We start from the raw sequence: 20,645 nt of genomic DNA, 5'->3' as shown, positions 1-20,645 counted from the left end.
CTGAAAACAAAGAAGAGTGACACCAGTACAGAATCAGCAACTCTGAGCAAGAGACTGGAAAATCTGGCCAGCCTCCATAGGAGATACGGTGAGAAAGGTTGCTATGCGGTCTGTCTTTCCTGCACAGCGAAGGGCAGAAGGAGCCAAACATCATCTTTCCCTGCATTTGCACATTTTTTGATCAATAGGGGAAAAAATCCTATTCTCCTTCACATTTTACTTGCTTTTTCTAAAAAGAGGTTTAAACGGGTGGGGGCAGGGGAGCTGGAATTTAAATTTGCTCTTTCCATTCATCATGAGAATTGTATTACTTTTGCATTGCATGTGTTCGATCTGAGGTTAGTTTCAAGATGAGACTTAATTCATTTCCAGACTTGTACATAGTGGTGGGTAACCCTCTATTCCTTTCCCTTTTGGACACAATTGCTTGGCGAGACAGTAAGCCTGCTGGGTAAAGCAAAGTGCCTACTTTTCACTCTCCATGCACCCCTTAGGTATGGGACCGCAAACCTGTGCAACACCTCATCTTGCAACTAAGGTTCAAAACTGTAATAAATCCGTTGGGCTAACGCACTGGACTATAAATTTAAAAACAAAACAAACCGAAAACAAAAGAACTTTTTAAAATGAATGTTAAGCCCTTCTTGTTTCGTCATTAGCTTTGCCTTATAGACTCCAAAATATGTAGGTGGGCTACTATTCTTTATTTTTGTGGTTTTATTAACATTTTGGAGACAGACAGAAGCAGAGAGATTTCAAACAGAGAAGTTGCTTACTCAATTCTGTATCCTGAAGGTGGCTCAAACAAAACAAAAGGAAAAAAATACCCTAACCAAGAGAGGGTCCAGAATCCTTCTGCTTCAGGAGCTGGATATTCTAGGGTCTAACCGGGATCAATGAGTAGCCTACAGAGTGTCCTAGAGGCGCCCGTAATATCCATCCCCGTCGAGAAATGTGGACTTGGCTGAGCTCATCTGCTCACACTGCAGGCCAAGGCCGCCTTTCACTTGGAAATCATGCTGTCAGCTCGGGTTAGAATATACATGGGTGAGGCATATGCTTATCCACGCTGCTCAGGAAGATGTTGGCATGGAGAGATGGGAAGCCTCCTGATGGAACCTTGCATTTATGGACTCTCCTCTCCTCTTCTCTCCTAGTTACCGTGACAGTGGGAGGCAAGCAACATTTGCTCGGACTGTATGACACTGCAGGACAGGTACGTTTTTGCTATTTTGATTCATTAATGGCTTGGGAGTGGGGAGAAAGATCCATTTGGCTAGGCATATGGGGACTAACAGTGCAGACATTGCCTCTTCTGATCATTTGGGACAATTACAGTCTATCTAAATGACAACCAAAGGCACATTCTTAATATCATAAAAACATTTATAATTACCAAAAAAAACTAACTAAAAAAAAACATTACTCAAGGTGTTGATAGGCAAATAACAGTTCATTGATTGATGATTATCAATAACCAAAATAACATATTTGGCCAAGAGTCTCCATTTCTTCCTACTGATACCAATGCCTGATTCAGAATTAATGAGTCCATTTTATACATATTAGTTTCACTCATTTTTTTTTCATGTTATATTCTTTGCCAAGCCTTTATTTGGATTGCCTAATAAGCTGTGGAAAGGTCCAAAAAAAGATGGGGGATGGGCAGGAGAGGAGGGAGATAGATTAAGTATTAGAAACAAGAAAACCAGGATCCTGAATGGTTTCCAAAAGTGAGAGTCAACCCCTACACAACTGAAGGTTCCCTGTAAATTCTTTGAGATTCAGGAAATATTCTCACTCTGTCAAAAATGTGTTTTCAGGTTGGAGCATGTAGCCAACCAATAATGTAAGGCCCTAGACTAGAAAGAACCCTCCACACTGATTCAGTCCAGCACATGCCCTACTTAGATGAAAATGCCACCTTATCTTTCCTTCCTCACACCCCACACTCCACTCTGGAAGGCTTCTAATGTTATAAATTCATGGGTTGGAGGCAAAGTGGTTAAACAACTGAAGGCCATGGCCCAATTTCTTTGATAGAGCTTTTGTTACCACTGGGTCATTTATTTAGGTCAAAATCAGCGGGTTGTTCAGTCTGTCCAAATTCATACATCTTAAGTCCTTTGGAGTGAATGCTGGCCAGGCTCCTTCCCACTGTGAGTTTCCTGCTAATTGTTCTTTGTAGTTATGCATTTGTCTGGACCCTTTTTTCACAATTATCTGGAGATATGTCTTTTTGCCCAACTTGAAAACTCTACACTAGGAAAACTAATAATAAATGGAATTCTCTTTGGGATTTCTGTGTGCATATGCATGGACCATGTGTGAATGTCTGCGGGACATCAGAGGCTGAGGGTGGGCGGGCCCAGGAGTTGGGGCACCGGAAAATCTTGCATCAGACCCAAGACTCCTAAGAGTTTCGAGTTTTTCCCTCATTTGCCGATGGCTGTTGTAGCCAGCTACTCTCAGGAACTGGGGAGGGAAAGATACTTCTCATGTCAATATCGAGACACACAACTAGGAAAGGATGCTCCAAATGCCCAAATGGGAAAATTGGTTTGGCTCCTCTGAGTTAAGGTACAAGGGTCTCAGTGCACCTCCTGCCTGACTGTCCCTCCACCAGAAAACCTTCTGGCAATAGAGGTACACTGCTTTTTGGACTGGATTTGCCTACTTTCATTCAGTCCTATAGTCATTAGGGTATCCCCATTCAAAAGAAACTCACAGCCTAAAAGAGAGAGGCATTTACACCCTTCACTCCCACAGTTGTAGTTTACGAATATAATCTAGTTTGAAAAGTTCCATGCGGCAACGCTTATTGCCTGACTCTGAAACCTCTTGCCTTCTGCAAAGCTCCCTGTGCCCCACACGCTCAGCCTTTGCCCCCCTCATCTACAGCAACCGCTGACAACTGTTAGCTTCTGTACATTCATTGTTCCCAGAACAACATCCCCAGGCCTCTGTTTAATTTCAAATCCAATAAAACTGTTTAAAAGCACCTATAGAGTTTAAGTATTCTTTCCCGCTGCTGTCCTTTGTAGAAAAACATTTTAAATAACAGTAGTATAGGAGTTGAAGCTGTAAGGCAGTATAAAAATATCTTTAAAATCCAAATTGGAGGAAGTAGAACGATCCAAATCTCTCACACAGGTGAAGTGATGGGCACTGATAAAATACCACAACAAGTGGGTTATAGATACTTCTTTGACTTAAATTTTACTCTAATGCTTTCCACTAGCTACTCTGAAAGCTCAAAAGTGGACAAGATTCATAGGGGAGCGGGCAGCATGGGGAAAAGGAGTCAGGATACATCATAAAGTTCCTTCTAGGCCTAAAATTCTATGATTGGGACTTTTAACAGACGACTTCAAGAAGGCTTAAATAAGATCTGAAATAATTAAGCAAAATGATTTGAGGCTAGACTGAGGGAGACCTCCCTGCCGTAAAGCACTGTTAACTATCGGAGTGTTACACTAAAGGGGGACATGTAATTCATTTTGCACGATCGTGGTGGTTTTCAAACATGAGCAGACATCAGAATCCCCTGTGAACCCTGTGAAAACCCAGCCCCTGGGCCCCACTTTCCGAATTTCTGATTCTACGGGTCTGCAATGGGGCCCCAGAATCTGCATGTCTAACGGATTTCCTGCTGCTGGCCTGTGCGCCGTGTTTTAAGAATCACTGTTCTGGAACCTTGCCACTCGAAGTGTGGCCCACCCACCAGAAGCATCGCATCACCAGGAGGTTTGTTAGACACACAGATTCTCGGGCCCCACCCCCAGCCTACTGAATCTGAAAATTCATTTTAAGAAGATCCCCACATGATCCATATGCAATATAAATTTGAGAAGCAGTACTCTAGAAGTCTTTGGTGGTCCAAGCATGGCTCCTAACTGTAGAAGCTGCAGCAGAAAACAATCCTTACCTGAGTGGATTCCCATGGTCCTAGAACTCTGCCAAGGCTCTGTAACGGCTTTAACTCAAAAGCATCATCCCAGATTTTCCATTCGCAGTCTCGGGCAGAAGAATCCATCATCCTCAGTTATATTCCCGCAAATGTCACTGAGGTCACGTGGTCAAGGAACATTTCACTAATTCAAACATATGGCCAGAGTTACTAAGAAGAAAGAGAGGTGATCTCAAAACCAATGGATTAATCCCAGCACCACAAAAAAGGAAATAAGTCTCTGAAACCAACCATACAGTTCTATCTTGCTGTGAATCATTAGCTTTTCCTACACAAATAAACCAAGAAGTAGTATCCCTTGTCTTTGTCTTGAGCTAACTATGGGTCAGAGTTGATGAAAACAACCTCAAGAGGCACATGTTCAGAAAAGGAACGTGATAGGAACTCAGTATCTCTACCTTCAAAGTCAGCCAGAGACAAAAATGGCCGAACCTGTTTCCGTCCACATTGCTGTGTCCAGTCTGCCTCAGACATCACAGCAGCCCCACCAGGCTTGCCTCAGACATGCCCCTGGCCCTTCATAAGCCTGTCTAGCATCTGCTAAAGACGGTCTATAATGAAGCCATTTGCATACACTGCCAGCACATGGCAGCTGCTATTAAAATTAGCTCCCGCCCCAAATCCCTGAAGCTAACGAATATTTGGACTTCACGTGGAATCCTTTGAAAACAAAGAGTCCTCGGAACTCTGGTTCATCTATTAGGTAGAATCCCAAACATGAAGTTAGCGGCGAAGGGGGGGATTTTTTGCAGGCTGACTCTGCATGTTACCCCTCAGTCACGCTGGAGCGGCAAGAAGGCCAGGCCCCCGAGGCACATCTATTTAGGTCTTGCCAAGTCATGCTCTAACACTCAGGCCCCTAGTAGTGTATTACTGAGAGTGTCTCTGGAAGGGATTTCTAGAGCTCAGATCTTTGGCTCAGCTACAAAGAAGCCCAGAGCCAACGTTTCCATGACGTACTTGCAGGCCGGTATGTCTCGAGTGCGTCATTAGAGACCAAGGGGACGACAGGATGCTGGGGTGGGGACGCTGCAGCCAAGCCTGGGTGTTTGCCAGCTGAGGAATGCCAAACTGGTCCGTCCCAGGTCATGGCTCGGAGCCAGGCACCCTCCACCCTGCTGCCGGCCACCTAGAGTGGAACCAGCCACTCTTGCCTACTGCGCTCCGTCGGCCCTCCGCCACATGCGCCATGTGGGTGAAGGGCTACTCGGATTGTGGCCTCTCTGTCCTAACTCTGGGACAGACATAGCTCAAAGGCAACATTTGCCAAAGTGGCAGCTGGCAACACGGCCGGGGAGGAATGAGAATCTCCTGGTGTCGGGAGCCTGGTTTCTCAGCAGGGTGAACCCCCCGGGTCCTCTGCACACAGGCCCCTCAAGATGGAGTGCTGACTGTGTGTGAGCGAGCACAGGATGGTGCTGAGAAACCACAGCCCCCAGCAGCTCAGCTGTCACCAGTGACCATGGAAACGTGGGAACAGAAAGGCCATCAGCCAAACCCCTCCCTCGGCCCCGACCACACACTGCTGATCTTCACCTGCCCAGATTTCTGAAGCCTCTCCCCCCAAGGGCTTAAAGAGGCACATGGCCAGGCAGGGAAGCAAGTACAGCTGGGGTCCATGAATGACAACCCAGGGTCCACATGGAAGGACATGAGCCTTCTCTTTTGCTGACCCAATGGGGCCATCAAGAGCACAGAACCTGGCATCCTCCGGGGATCCCCCATGGGAAGTTTGCCCTTTAGGCTTGGCCTAGAGCCTCAACACAAATGTTTTTCCTCAATAAGCAACTCAACGTTTCTTGCTCATATGCATCTTAATGTGGTTTTAGAAGTGTGCAATTTGGAGGATTCAAAAGAAGTTTACTCTCATGATAAGTTGTTGGTAAAAGTAACCTTAGGACACAATCTTATTTCTTCTCGAATTAGAAAAAAACAGAGCCGTAGAGACTTCGATTCAGCAGTGCAATCAGGGTATGCAAGGACTTGGGTCTCATTATTACTTAGTTTAGAAAAAGTTAATTTGGGGCTCAGCCCCGGTATCCAACGAGGGTAGAGACGATACAGCTGTTGTTGACAAGATGGACTCTTGACCACCGAAGAACCTACTGCATTCAAGACATTGCTCTAAGTGGTCCACACATACTAACGCATTTTATTCTCAAACAACCCTATGGGGCAAACACTTATTGACCTCATTTTACAGGTAAAGAAACTGAGGCAGAGAGAAGTCACCCAGTGTCACATAGTAGTCACTGGCAGTGTTGGGATTGGAGCCCAGAGAACGCGTCTCCTGAGTTCACGCTCCTAAGTACTATGCTGCACTCCCACCTTCAGTTCCCAAACCAAGCCTGACAGATAAGAGTGGACTTATGGGAGAATCTGAAAATGAGGCATGTGCTAAAATCTGGGATGAATGTCACTAAGCTCAAGAGGACTTGGAAGCTGAATTCTATTTCCAGTTTAATGTGGGTGTGGGCTGGGTGGGGTGGGGGGAGATTCAATGCAACTCTCCTGTCTCTCAACATGCCTGGATCAGCGGCATTAGCGTCACCTGGAAACTTGTCAGGAATAAATCCTAGGGCTTCGCCCCAGACCTGCTGCTGAATGAGATGCTGCACATGAACACGACTCAGGTGTGCCTAAAGTCTGAGAAGGACTGGTCGAATGATTGCACTTTACTCCCCACCTGGGCTGGCATGCCGCGGCTCTTCCAGACATAGGTGGGAGGTGTTTGGCCATCTGATGAGGCTGTCCCTGAGCTGTTCTTTCTTAATAGTTGCCCATAGTCATCCAAGAGCATCAGCTCTGCCTTTAAACCAGTCTCCTGCCTTTTGGGTAAAGTTGGTGGAAAGTACTCAAGAGCCCATCTAGCCCCAAATCCTTCCCTCTATCCCCTGAGACCCCCAGCCAGTCAGCCTCCTTGTCCCTGTTAGCCCTCAAAGCCCCACTCGAACTGCAATTTTAGAGTAACACTTGTCTCCTCAAGAAGCACTCAATGCTGGTCTTCCATTCTCAGCCTCAACATGAGAAGGGGGGCATCAAATGCCAGGTAGACCATGGCTCCATTTCCCAGAGCTCCTTCACATCATCCCAACATGTCATCCAACCTAGGCTCGGAATGCGCCCTGTTGCGAAAAACGTATCAGCTGGTACACATTCAAATCCCCCAGCCTCCCACCACCCAGCCCCCCATCTCAAGAGGACGCTTGCCTTTACGAATGCTAAACGCCCGGCCCCATTTCACTGCCACAGCCGCCCCAGGTGTGAACCTCCTTAAGGTTCACCTCAAGAGGTGTGTTTGCTCCGTAGTCCTGTTTAAATCACTCAATCTGTCCAGAGTTTCACTTCTTAAACCATAAAATTGGCTGAGGGGAAAAGGAAGCACAATAAGCTGCAGTTCTGAAACCTGAGCTACAAGAGCATCACTTGATGGTTTGTTGTACCTCACGTGGTGCAGACGCACCCCAGGGCCTTGGCTTCAGGAGGGCTGGGGAGGGCCCGAGAACACGCGTTGCTCACAAGCTCCCAGGCCAAGGCTGCTGGTCAGGGGCCGCACCTTGAGAGCCATTGCACTAACCAATCTCTAAAACCTCTTCCAGCCTTCATTTGTGTTTCTCCAATTCAGTCAAATAAATACTCAACGGTATTCTATTATCACAGAGCTAACCAGGAGCAAGAGAAACGTCACCTGTCTCACATCCAAATAAATGGAGTACACACAGAATCGGAAGCAGGCTCCAGGCTCTGAGCTGTCAGCACAGAGCCTGATGTGGGGCTTGAACTCGTGAACAGTGAGATCATGACCTGAGCTACAGTCGATGCTCAAACAACTAAGCCACCCTGGTACCCCAGCATTACACAACAGGACTAAGCTTTCCACAGGAGAGATATCCAGAACACAGAACAAGATAACGCCCACCAAAGGCTAAGGTTGGAAGTCACTGGGCTGGGGGCCTTGGATACCCTGCCAGGAGGGTAAAAGATCAAAAACACAAACTCCTCTTCCATTCCCATCCACAGTCCCTCCGGCAACCCATGGTCTTCCTAACTTTTCCAGAATGTAAGCAGAATTCCTTTAATGGCTTCTGGGTAAAGAATCCAATAAACACGATCCTTTCAGATCACCAGTTATTTGTTCCTACCTGATAGTAGTGACCGTTCGGAATGTGCAATTTTCTCAGTTGCCGTTGAGGTTTTAAATACACAGTGTCTGCTGCCATCTGCTGGTAATTTATAGCAAGTGCAGGCCATGAAATAGATCCTCTATCCAAAAGGTCCAACATTTCTTAGATTCCTGGGTAAAGCATGAGTCTGTAATAAGACACCCAGATAATTAAATTTTTTAAAGAATGCTTGGTCTGCCACTTAAAACTGAGCGGAAACAAATGGGATCACAATTAAGAGCTGGAGCTGGATTCCGGCTAAATAGCCCATCCCAGTATGGAATAGCTCTGAAATACAGTTCACTACTGAACTTCTCTGAACTTTTAAGTTCTTCTATGAAATATGAATGTTAATGCTCCCATCTCTCCGGCGCTACTGTGAGGGTTCAAAAGGTAATACCTGTAAGCGCTTGAAACAATGCCTGGCCCTTCTTAATAAGCCCTTAATGCATCCTCAGTGACGAAGTAAGGATAATGCAAATCATTTGTTCTCAACTCCATGCCAGTTCCAACCAATTGTATCAGAATGCTCAGCTACCCAGGCCCACGCTCCAGAAATCATGATTTAGTTGGTCCCAGAGTGTGGGAGGAGAGGCAGCAGGGTGTCAATTTCCCCAGGTGATTCCAATGAAAACCCGGCAGTGAGTGACCCACTGAAAAGTTCATTTGGAGTTCGGGGCAGACCTGGTGTCATCCAATCAGTCCACGACATCTATGGAATGTTTGCTGTGGACAGAGTAGAAATAGGACATGAGAAAATAAAAGCTGCTCCCTGCTCCATTTATCACAAGCCAGGTGGAACGATGAAGCGGCAGGTGGTCCCATGAACAGCTGTAGATTATGGCCTGGGAAGAGCGTTCCCAGCTTGTCAGCCTCAGAGCTACGCCCTAACAGAAAGCCCCAGAGAGAAAGGAAAGCAATGCCGAGACCATGGGCAAGAAGTTTTGGTTACAGTTTGTGTAAAGAGGAGGGGACAGTGACAAGAAAGGAGCTCTCCACTCCCCCACTGCCCTATCACCCCACCACCACATACGCACGCACGTGCACGCACACGCGCACACGCACATGGGCACAATTCAGTCGATAGGCAGCCAGGAGGCCTGGCCCAACTGCCCACTGTGGCCAATGTTTATTCAGCAATGTACCCAGCTCCTACTTATTTGCTTTAATAGAAGTGTGATAAATGAGCCACAGTCCGTGATTTTTTTAATGTTCTTTTAGTTTATTTTTTAGGACTTTAGGATTTTTACAGCATGCTTGCCATCTTATGCTGCATTTTGTTCAAGTAACTAAAAACCTTGCTTAGAAGCACCTGGGTGGCTCAGTCGGTTAGGCGTCTGATCTCAGTTCAGGTTATGATCTCATGGTTCATGAGTTCGAGCCTTACATCGGGCTCTGTGCTGACAGCTCAGAGCCTGGAACCTGCTTTGGATTCTGTGTCTCCCTCTCTCTCTCTGCCCCTCTCCTGACATAAATAAACAGTAGGGCGCCTGGGTGGCTCAGTCAGTTAAGCATCTGACTTTGGATCAGGTCATGATCTCACAGCTTGTGAGTTCAAGCCTCGCATAGGGCTCTGTGCTGACAGCTCAGAGCCCGGAGCCTGGTTTGGATGCTGTGCCTCCCTCCCTCTCTCTCTCTCTCTCTGCCCCTCCCCTGCTCAGGCTTTGTCTCTCTCTGTCTCTAAAAAGTAAAGTAAATAAATGTTTAAAAAATTTAAATAAATAAATAAGTAAACACTTTATATATGTGTTTATATATATAATCAAGGGGCACAGCAATAGGAACTATGTAATCAATTTTTCTTTTTTAAACTAAAGACATGTCTGTTATATATGTAAATAAATACAACATTTTCAGAAGAATACAGTTAAATCATGGCTTCCTCCGGGAAGAGAGGAAAAACTATCAGAGATCACCTAGAGGGTGAAAACAAGCTTTTACTTCTATTCTCTGTAGTACTCTAGGTAATGTTTGAATTTTTGCATTGAGAATTTATGAGTTTAATAATATTTTTAATGTTAGGAAGAGTAGTCAGGACCCTAATAAATGAACTGATATGTTGCACATGACTCACGTGTATGTGATACGTGAACACACGGGTTGGGCCGCCCTCGTGTGTGCATGTATGTAGTGTGCACAGCCTTGTGCGTGTGACCAGTATGTCATACTGTGGTGTGTGCAGACGTGTGTATACCTAATGTATACTTACGTAGTATAAGTACACACACACTTAAAATTACTTTTGGCTTATGTGTTACTAAATCCTGTGAAAATAGAAACATTATATCGAAATACCAGATTTACCTTGGAACCTCCTAAAACATTTCACATACAGTAAAAGATACTTGCTGACATTTTCCCAAAGGTGAGATGTTCCAATGTTTTACTTTGTCTTTATCTTCTTCCACTAAGACAGCACATACATAAACCACTTATGTAAGCAAGAACTCTCCAACCAGAGCATATTCTGGTCTGAAATGTGGGGGGGCCATGCTATGGCCTCTAGGTAGACTTAAAAGGAAATCCCAATTTTGGAACTCTAAATCCTCACACGATATATTTCTACAAAATTGTGCTGTCCGATTTGGCAACAACTCTTTGCTTTACATTTACAGCTTATTCTGAATTAATTTGCATGCAATTTTTTAAAGTTCTGTAAGAAGAGAACTGCTGTGCCTTGGCCAATTGTGCATTAATTTAAATCCACATTTCATACAACACAACTCCGTTCAATACAACACAATGCGACGGGGAACTGTAATAATCCTTACTGAATTATACACATTAAAGGGTGAACTTCATAGTATATAAATTATCTCACTAAAGCTCCTTTAAAAATTTGCTTCTTAAGTTTTGCCTAAATGGGAGAGATTTATGGGGCACCTGGGTGGCTCAGTCAGTTAAGCATCTAACTCTTGATTGGGCTCAGGTCGTGATCTCACGGTTTGTGACCTCGCGCCCTATGTCTGGCTCTGCACTGACAGCACGGAGCCTGCTTGGGATTCTCTCTGTCTCTCTCTCTCTCTCTCTCTCTCTCTCTCTCTCTCTCTCTCTCTCTCTCTCTCTCTCTCTCTCTCTCTCTCTCTCTCTCTCTCCCTCCCTCCCTCCCTCCCTCCTTCGGCCACTCACCCACACACACAGAGTGTGTGCATGCTCTCTCTCTCAAAATATATAAATAAATTTTAATTTAAAAGCTGGGGGGCGGCTCTTTGCAATCTCTATACACAACAACAAGTGTTTCTGACGGATGGCTCCTTTAGGTCTAGTACCACCCGCAGGGGACCGCCGGATCCCTGGGTGGGAGCCGGAGCGGGAGCAGGTCTCGGGCACCGCAGCGGAACCTCGCCCGGGCTCCCCCTGCCGCCTCCCTGGGCCGCACAAACCCTCTGCTCTTCCTGCAGGAGGACTACAACCAGCTGCGGCCGCTCTCCTACCCCAACACGGATGTGTTTTTGATCTGCTTCTCGGTCGTCAACCCTGCCTCTTACCACAATGTCCAGGAGGAGTGGGTCCCAGAGCTGAAGGACTGCATGCCTCACGTGCCTTACGTCCTCATAGGGACCCAGGTTAGAGGCGGGACAAGGCAGGGTGCGGTGGGCAGGGCAGGAGGGCGGCACAAAAGGAAAGACTAGGCTTCTCTTGAACAGCCTATTTCTTACCAACACTAGGGAAGAGTCCGTCTGATGTATCAACCCTACAAACAGCCATTCCTCAGACCTGCATGATTAGTTAGCCCATGGTGGGAAAACAACAGAGCTATTTATATGAAGAGGAGGTTTTGATGTGATCTTTAAAAATTAATCCCTCTGTTTTTTATTTTTAAGTAACAAAGTACTTTTTGAAATAGTCTTCTCCAGCCCTGAGCCAAAGGAATGAGGTGGGGATGTCAATCACACTTATTATCTGATATTTTTTTATATCTGAAATCTACAGTTGTTTGAAAGTCACAAAACAGGTGTGAATGTCAAAATGAACCCAGCAGTCCGAATGGGCACATTATGACAGGAACTCCTTAACACCGCTGGAGAAAGGAGACAGAAATTCACTCTTCTCTGTTCCCTTTAAACCTCTTCGTCTTTCAGATCTTAGGAAAGAAGTTAAAAACAGATGTACTAGAAACACAAACCTGTGATTGTAAAGGGTCTTAAAGTCTTTTGAAAGCTGATAAAGTTCTGTAATTTGAATTTCCAACAGTAAAGCCAATTGCACAAGTATGTTCAAGATTATCCTTTTTAGAGTTTCGAAAGGATTTCATTCTTTGCTAAATTACTATCCAAAGACACAGAAATGTAGTAATTGTAATTATTGTTATCTGTTTCCTATGCCCCTGCTTTCTATTTCTCATTTTCTATTCTGATTGAAAAGAAAAACTTTAAAAAATAGTAGAAGTGTTTCCTAGAGAAGGAAGATATGGACAAATAATTAACATGTCCAAAATCGGAGTATAGTTAATGCTTCTACTCTGAAAGAGAGTTGTTTAGATGCAGTCTTTTACCTTAATCCCAGATGATCATGTTTGACCATATTGACAGAGCCTGGATCCCTGCTGCCAAAATATGTTTAGGACGTAAACCTTTTTGTGCAATTGGAGCCTATTTTATCGTTGGTGGCACTATATTGGACGATCAAGACCAAAAGAGAGGGGCACAAGGGTGGCTCAGTCGGTTGAGCATCTAGCTCTTGGTTTTGGCCCAGATCATGGTCTTGAAGTCACAAGAGTGAGCCCCACATCCCCTGATCGGGATTCTCTCTCTCTCCCTCGTGGCCCCTCCCCCACAATTTATTCTCTCAAAATAAATTTTTAAAAAAATTTTTAATAAATAAATAAACCAATAAAGAAAAAACCCACAGATTGGTCAAGCAGAGCAATGTGCTTACAAATGGAACTCTAATGTGTAAATATTTTGGTTTCCCTTTAAAAGCCAAGCCTTTATGAGCCCACAGTTACACCCTTTCACATGTGCATAGGTTCACATACACATTGAGGTTTTTTCTAAGTTTATTTATTTGTTTTGAGAGAGAGAGAGTGGGAGAAAAGAAAAGAGAGAATCCCAAGCAAGTTCCACACTGTAAGTACAGAGCCTGATGTGAGGCTCGAACTCAGAACCATGAGATCATGACCTGAGCCAAAATTTGATGCTTAGCCAGCTGAGACACCATACACCCTGACACAGTGAGATTGTAAAGCAACTAAAATATTTAATTACACTATCAAAACTAACCCAAACATACATGCTATTTACAAAGTAGTTCTGCCTTTGAAAAGATTAATGCTTACTCCTTGAGCAGACCCTTTGGAAATTCCTCTTTAGGATATGCCTTCCGAGTTCGCATCAACACTCCTTAGAATATCTTCACAGGAGGCAAATCTTTATCCCTGTGAGGGTGAAGACAAAGATGTATTCAGAGCGAGGAAATAAACTATGAAGAAATGAGTAATATAATTTGGGATCAAATGAGGCGTCGCTGTAAGGTAATAAGGCTGATCCATCATTGTGTATATCCTGTAAGTGGGATCTAAAAATAAGTAGGAAATTTCAAAAACGCCTGAAACAACCTCAGAATTATTGGAGTGAGTTCATTCCCCAGGGGAATTGCTTTTGAAGAATAAAGACATGGGAAACCTGATACTGACATTTACAAAGAAAGCACTTTACTGTTTTAGCTGTAATACGGGCATGTGTACGTACGTACCTCCTTAAAGAAAAATCAGTTGGCAACTTCGTAGATATAAAGTGGTGGCAGAGAGAATCTCTACCATCTCACGGTTTAAAATGTCTACTTAGGCCTGAAAAAATAGGGCAGTTTATCACATATGTTATTTTTTTTGCCAGATTGATCTCCGCGATGACCCCAAAACCTTGGCCCGTTTGCTGTATATGAAAGAGAAACCTCTCACTTACGAGAATGGGGTGAAGCTTGCAAAAGCGGTACAGTCAGATTTGAGTTTAATTTGAAATGTATACTGACAGAAGAACTTGGGGTGTGATTTGGAATGAGAGCTACGTCGACTTTTGCTGTAAGGTGCAGTGTGTTCAGGGATCCTCTGTCTGCTTCCTACTGTCCCCTCTGTGCTAGTGACGCTGGAAGGGACTGTTTGGGTAGTGTCTTCCCAGCCACCATTGTGTTTTCTTTTAGAAAAAAACTTGTGAATTCAAACAGCTGAAGCACTTATCATTTAATGTAGCAACATTTAGAATATCCAGTTGCTGTACTTAGTATGAATAAAAAGACACATCTCACTACTTACTATCAATGTAATTCATTTAAATGACCCCATAAAAGGTATTTAGTGATGTTCTTGGGGAAAACTTAGATTAGCGTCTGGCACGGTTAGATTTCTTCAATACTTCTCGCCACATAATGAACAGCCATTTAGAGCAGCTGGATGATCTCACAACCAGCATCCAGAGTAACGTAGACCAGAAGAGAACTAGTTGGAGCATCCAAGTGGCTGCAAACAGATAATAGCAACTGCCCCACACCTGGAACTGTCTTCACAGACCTTTCTTCATTCTTGAGAGCCTAACGTGAATGGTGATTTTGATGGAGAAATTCTTTAGGCCAAATCTTTGTCTCCCTATGTCCACCAAGATGTGTGCAAAAGCAGACACTAAAATGGACACAAGAGGAGGTGTTTTGTCCAAGAGGAGGCTTTTAAATCATATTTCCATAACCTGAGACACGTTGTCATTGATACTATAGTCACAAACCTAAACCTACGCTACAAGTTTCAGAAGTTGTTTTTACTTTCTTTTTTTTAAATCAGTATTAATTTTTGTTTGCTTGGGGGGTTTTTGTTGTTGTTTTATTTGTTTTTTAGAGAGAGCAAAAGTGCAAGCGGGGGAGCTGTAGAGAGAGAAGGGAGAGCGAGAATCCGAAGCAGGCTCCACGCTGTCAGCAGAGTCCGGCCAGGGCTCGAGGTCACAAACTGAGCCCAAGTCGGACTCTTAACCAACTGAGCCACCCAGGCGCCCCCCTTTCACTTTCTAAAGTTACTAACCCTGCAAAATGCGTGCCCTGGGCAGAATAAGAGTCATACTTTTAAACTGACCAAGAAAAATATTATGTACAAATTCTTCATAAATAACTCTTTGCATTTCTCTTCTTAAAATTTTCTTATAGGCACCAAAATCTAAGGGATACACTCGAGTAGAAATGAACCAAGTATAATTATGTTTTTATGGATGCAATACATGAGGATATCTCACAAGTACTTGGGACAACACTTCCTCCTTCTGTGAATATCATGTCAGAACTACCAGTATGAGCCCTCCATCGAGTTCTTGGGATACGAAGCACTTTACAGGCTCTGTCTCATTTCAGCCTCATGGCAACCCCCTTAAGTCGATAGCGTTGGTCTCATCTTAGAGGCGAGGAAACAGAGTCGTAGGGAGATGAACATGTTGGATCCACACAGCTGACAATAACACAACTCTAATCCAGATCTGTGGATGTCACCACTGTGCATCTGACTCTGATGTAACCTCTCTCCTTCATTTATTGTGCCTTCTGTAAAATGGGTACATGTCTAGTGGTTCTTCTACCTCTTCCTCAAACATTGATCTTAACGTCTCTCACTAAAGGTACATAAACATCAAACTCTGAAAACAATTGTATGTGATTCCCAGCTATGTTTTTCATGAGGGGGTCCCGGAGATTCAGCACCAGCTTTCTCCAGGAGCTCGGTTTCCATGTCCCCTGCTTCTGTCCTTTCTCTCCCATCATGTTGCCAGCGTCCTAGCCTGACTTCTCATTTAGGAAATTGTTTTTCCCTCTGAAAAGAAGTCACTCCAAAGCCTCCCATCTCATCTCGTATTTATTTTAGGAACAATGGCTGAGTTCACCACTTTATTGCCTTTTGCCAGTTTCTCCTAGCAACTGCTCTCAGATACGGAGAGAATCATGTTTAGCTTATGAAATCCAATTTAGAAGAAATCCAAGCAAGAGTTTAACTTGTTTCATCACAATTCATGTAATTATAGAGATGCTTTAAGTCTCTCTGCTCCCTGACTTTCCTGTCAAGTAGTTTATAATAACAGCTAGCATTTACGGACTGTTTGCAGTGTGCTAGGCTTTCTGCCAGGCGCTTCACATGCCTTGTCTTAATTAATCCTCACAGCAACCCCCCGAGGTGTGTCTATTATTATTTCCACTTTCCTAGAGGAAACTGAGGCTCGGTGAGGCTGAGATCACACCGCTAGAAAGCAGCAGAGCTGAGATATGAAACGGCTTTCAACACTGTGTTCTTCTGCTTCCTTTCTATAGCCTGTAAAGTAACCCTTAGTCTTGGGGCTTCTTTTTTATACACTGAAGCCCCGTATTTTTATATGTATATTCTCCCCATAGTTCAAGTGCTTTGCAAGTTCAGGTCTTTCATATTCGATTCCTTTTGGTCAGTACTTATCAACTTCCAGAGCGTTTTTCTTCTATCATCTCTTTTTGGTCTCAAAGGGCATTTTATTTTTAAAGGCTAATTTCATATCATACATATTTACAATTCTTTACACTTGTCAAAAGTCAGCCACATTTACATAAATATTTTTGCATCCTTTGGTAATAAATATTCATCGTTATCCTCCCTCTCCCTGTCATTCTTGCATTTGTGCATCTCCAGCCAGCTTCCTCATGGGTGCAGGTCCAGCCTACTACTGGGTTCAGCTTCCAGTAACTCGCTGAGCACCTCTCACCGGCCACCAAGCCACACTTGAGCTCTAAGATTCTAATTCACTAGGCATTCTCTTTCCCAGTTCCATTTGATTCAACCGACCCATGATTTTCTAAGTTCAGACCTCCTAAGGTATTTCTGGACAAAACACTTTGCCATTTTCCCCTTTTCAGCCTTTTTTGCCCTCTCCTTCCATATTCTTCACCCTGTGCCTTCCTTATTGCTGTTCTCACTCTTTGTCTTGGTACCTGTTTCCTGCCGGCTTTGTAACATGCATGTAACAGGCAGGCACTGGTGGGCTTCAAGCGCAAAATAGCTACAGAAATCCTGGAATCTGTGCTCAGACACCTTCATCCTCTGGCGTCTTTAACTCCCACCTACAGACTGCAAGCATCAGTTAGGCTCTTTGTTTTGCATGCTGGCCGTTTCTTCTATCTCTCATGGTCTTTGAAAATGGATCACCCCGTCGCTAGGGTCTGGGTTGCAGAAATGAAGGAGAGACAGCTCCTCCCCTCTAGAGGCCCACAGGCCAGAAGAAGAGGCTGGCTGGCAGGCCACCTGAATGAATACTTAGTCCTGAGGTAGCAGAGAGTGGGGCGTGATGAACACATTCCGGGAAGGAGGATTCAGAGATAATTTCTTAGAGCAACTGACATCTGAGCCAAGTCTGAAGGATAAAGACAAGGTTATCAGGTGGAAACTTAGGGACTATGGAGAAAAAAAATTCCAAATAGAGAAATTAGTACATGCAAAGGCGTCCTTTAAAGTGTAGTGGCACCTGTGTGACCCAGTTGGTTAAGCTTCCAACCCTGGATTTCAGTTCAGGTCACAATCTCACTGTTCATGGGATTGAGCCCTGTGACAGGCTCTGTACTGACAGCACGGAGCCTGTTTGGGATTCTCTCTCTCCCTTTCCCTCTGTCCCTCCCATGCTCACTCACTCACTCTCTTTCTCTCTCTCAATATAAATAAATAAACTTAAAAAAAAAGCATAGGGAGTACATTGGCAAGTGATGAGCCAAATTTCACCCACAAATGCTTTGATCACCCCACATGTGTGTTTTTAATGTGATTTAGTGGCCAACACTCAACAATGGAAACTTTACATAAAGATACACATTTCTGGCTTCTGAAAAAAAAAAAAAACAGCATAAAGTCTGGCAACACGAAGCCAGCATTTCCTCATCAACTGCAACTTTTAAACAGTCTTTCAGAGGGACGCCTGGGTGGCTCAGTCAGTTAAGTGTCCAGCTTCAGCTCAGGTCATGATCTCACAGTTCATGGGTTCGAGCCTCACATCGGCCTCTGTGCTGACAGCTCAGAGCCTGGAGCGTGCTTCAGATTCTGTGTCTCCCTCTCTCTCTGACCCTCCCCTGCTCGCACTGTCTCTATCTCTCAAAAATAAATAAAAACCATTAAAAAAAAGTCTTTCAGAAAAGGGATGTACCTTCAGTTTTTCACAGTCCCCACTCCTTCATATTAACCTTCACTGAAGCAGTGCACTACATTATCTACCCACCCTTGAGCTGACGAACTCTGCCTTATAGTCTCAAAAACAAACAAACAAAAAAAAAAATCAGCTGCAAATCCATCCAATCTAGAAACATTTTCCTCGTTCAGCAATTTGTTATGATAAGATTTCTCTCACAAGTCATTAGATTTCTTTTTTCTTTTCCTTGGCTTCCATGTCGCCTGTACCTGTCCTAATTCTTAAGTAAGAAATAAAGAGCTTACTTGTTACTAGCTGGGTCTTTAGATACCAGTGTTTATTCCACTACTATTCTCTCCCCTCTCCATTTAGAGGAAACGGCTTCCTTGTTCTTCCTGTCCTCCCTTATCACCCTCGCTGCATCCAAAACAACGTCTCCATTTGTTCATTAGTTTTACTCTTTTGGCCACATTTCTTTTTATTTGCTAGCATCAGCCCCACTGAGTGTAAGACTCTGGCTCAGGGGACAGACAAACTCAAACCTCTGACATTTCTTTAGTTGCGTGACCTTACGGAAGTGACTTAGTGTCTCTCCTGTCAGTTTTCTGAGCTGCAAATAAGGTGACAGACCTACCTTGCAAAGTTCTTACGTTGATTAAGTGACCCAATGAAACCTGAGGTCCAGCTCAGCAAACTATAATTGTTGTTAAATTCATGTGCCTCTCAGGTGGGTCTACGGCCAGGAAGACTTCATTGCCTTTCCTCTTTCAGGTTACGCTCTGTCTTACTCTGTAACACGTCTCACCTCCACGAAGACAACTTGGAAGAAGCAGTAGGTTTTCTTTCGCTTGATTGGTCACTGTGGGTTTTGTCTGTCTGTCTGTTTAATTTCTTCTTATCAGACTCCTGTACATTCTGTACACGTCTGATAAATTTCCCAGGTTTGGGATGATAAATTCTCACTATTATAAAGCTATTCGAAAAGTGTTCTGTCAGTTTACATTCCTCAATCTCTATTTTTTTCTAAAAAATAAATCATCCCGGCAAAGGACGTCACAGATAACATGTGTATGTAACCAAGAATCCACAACTCCTGAGCTCTTAACAGACTGTTCTAAATATGTGGCTGTGTAGGTCACTTTGCTCCAAGTGGTAAATGAAGCTGTAAGGAAAGCCATTTTCCTTGAGACACTTTTCCATTTCACATTGTTGAGGTCATAAATGGGGTGGTTTCTTTTTAGCAGTTCTTATAACACGGCTGTGCTGCCTTCTGTGAATCCTCTCTGACTCCAGGAACACTGATACACGGTTAACAAAATACTCACCTCTTTTTTTTTAAGTTTGTTCATTTCTTTGAGAGAGACAGACACCATGAGCTGGGGAGGAGCAGAGGGAGAGGAGAGAGAATCCCAAGCAAACTCCGTGCTGCCAGCACAGAGCCTGACATGGGGCTCAAACCCACGAAACTGTGAGATCATGACCTGAACCGAAACCGAGAGTCAGACTCTTAACCGACCAAGCCACCCAGATGCCCTACAAAACACTTACCTCTTAACTGAGTTCTGTTTCTCCCACATTTTTCCCAGTCCACACCCAAAACCTGTTTGCCCCTTTTCCTGGAACTATCAGTCCAAAACAAGGTTGTATTAACACAGTTACCCATAATACCCTGATCTACTGTTTCATTATCTTCAGAAATATCTGAATCAGGCCAGACAGGTTTGGGTCCCTCCTCCACCTTCAAAAGGCAAGCCCTGCCATGCTGTCAGCAGCACTCTGGGAGGTGGGGGCGGGGGATGGGATGCCCCTGCCCATCTTGCAGGATCAGAGATCCAGAACCCCATGTGTGAGCTGAGCCCAGCTCTCCTGTGATTTCCAGAATCAGGTGAGACTTGTGATCTAGTGGGGAGGTATTCCAGATAGAAAGCACTCTCTGCGTATTTTTTTTCAGGATGACAGAGAAGAGCTAGCCTAGAGTAATGTGCATTTCACATGTGTATATCAAGCATTGACCACCATCCTAAAATGTAACAGATGACACTTCATGACATTATTAAGAAAACATTCTCTACTTTTTATCCCTTTTTTGCATCCAACTGTTTTTAATGATTCAAAAAAGCCATTCTTTAATCCAAAGGGCAAACCCTAAAATGAAACCATAAAATAGGTTTTTAATATCCCACATCTTTTCTTTGGGTATTTTCCTTTAGCTCATACAGTATCTATTCTTTATGAAAGGGGAGAGTGCATTATATCTGGACACAGCCAGAAAAATTCTATTTTGTGCTTGGTTTTCGTCTATGCGGGCTAACTGTCAACTTGAGCAACTTCCTGCAGAGTTGACAGATAAGGATGATCATCACGGAACAAAGAAAAGAACACACACCAGATTCTAGTCTAGTTCTTCCATTTTCT

General features: G+C 44.1%; 1 protein-coding gene and 1 long non-coding RNA gene across 2 annotated transcripts in view; one reads left to right on the top strand and one right to left on the bottom strand.

The window, feature by feature from the left end:
* Positions 1–20,645, top strand: part of RHOJ (ras homolog family member J) — an 80,686-nt gene that overhangs the window by 55,601 nt on the left and 4,440 nt on the right. Inside the window, exons 2-4 of the mRNA XM_029951980.1 lie at positions 1,158–1,216; positions 11,535–11,699; positions 13,968–14,063. Of these exons, the coding sequence (XP_029807840.1) occupies positions 1,158–1,216; positions 11,535–11,699; positions 13,968–14,063 (320 nt within the window). The remainder of the gene's footprint in view (positions 1–1,157; positions 1,217–11,534; positions 11,700–13,967; positions 14,064–20,645) is intronic.
* LOC115301961 lies at positions 3,940–13,507 on the bottom strand. Its single transcript, XR_003913373.1, has 3 exons — positions 13,412–13,507; positions 8,113–8,281; positions 3,940–4,094 (listed from the first exon to the last, which is right to left on the bottom strand). It is a non-coding gene; the product is annotated as an uncharacterized LOC115301961 (long non-coding RNA).

This window comes from Suricata suricatta, chromosome 9 (genome assembly GCF_006229205.1).
Source record: "Suricata suricatta isolate VVHF042 chromosome 9, meerkat_22Aug2017_6uvM2_HiC, whole genome shotgun sequence".
Classification (NCBI taxonomy): Eukaryota; Metazoa; Chordata; class Mammalia; order Carnivora; family Herpestidae; genus Suricata; species Suricata suricatta.
This window is presented reverse-complemented; position numbering and strand designations above follow the sequence as displayed.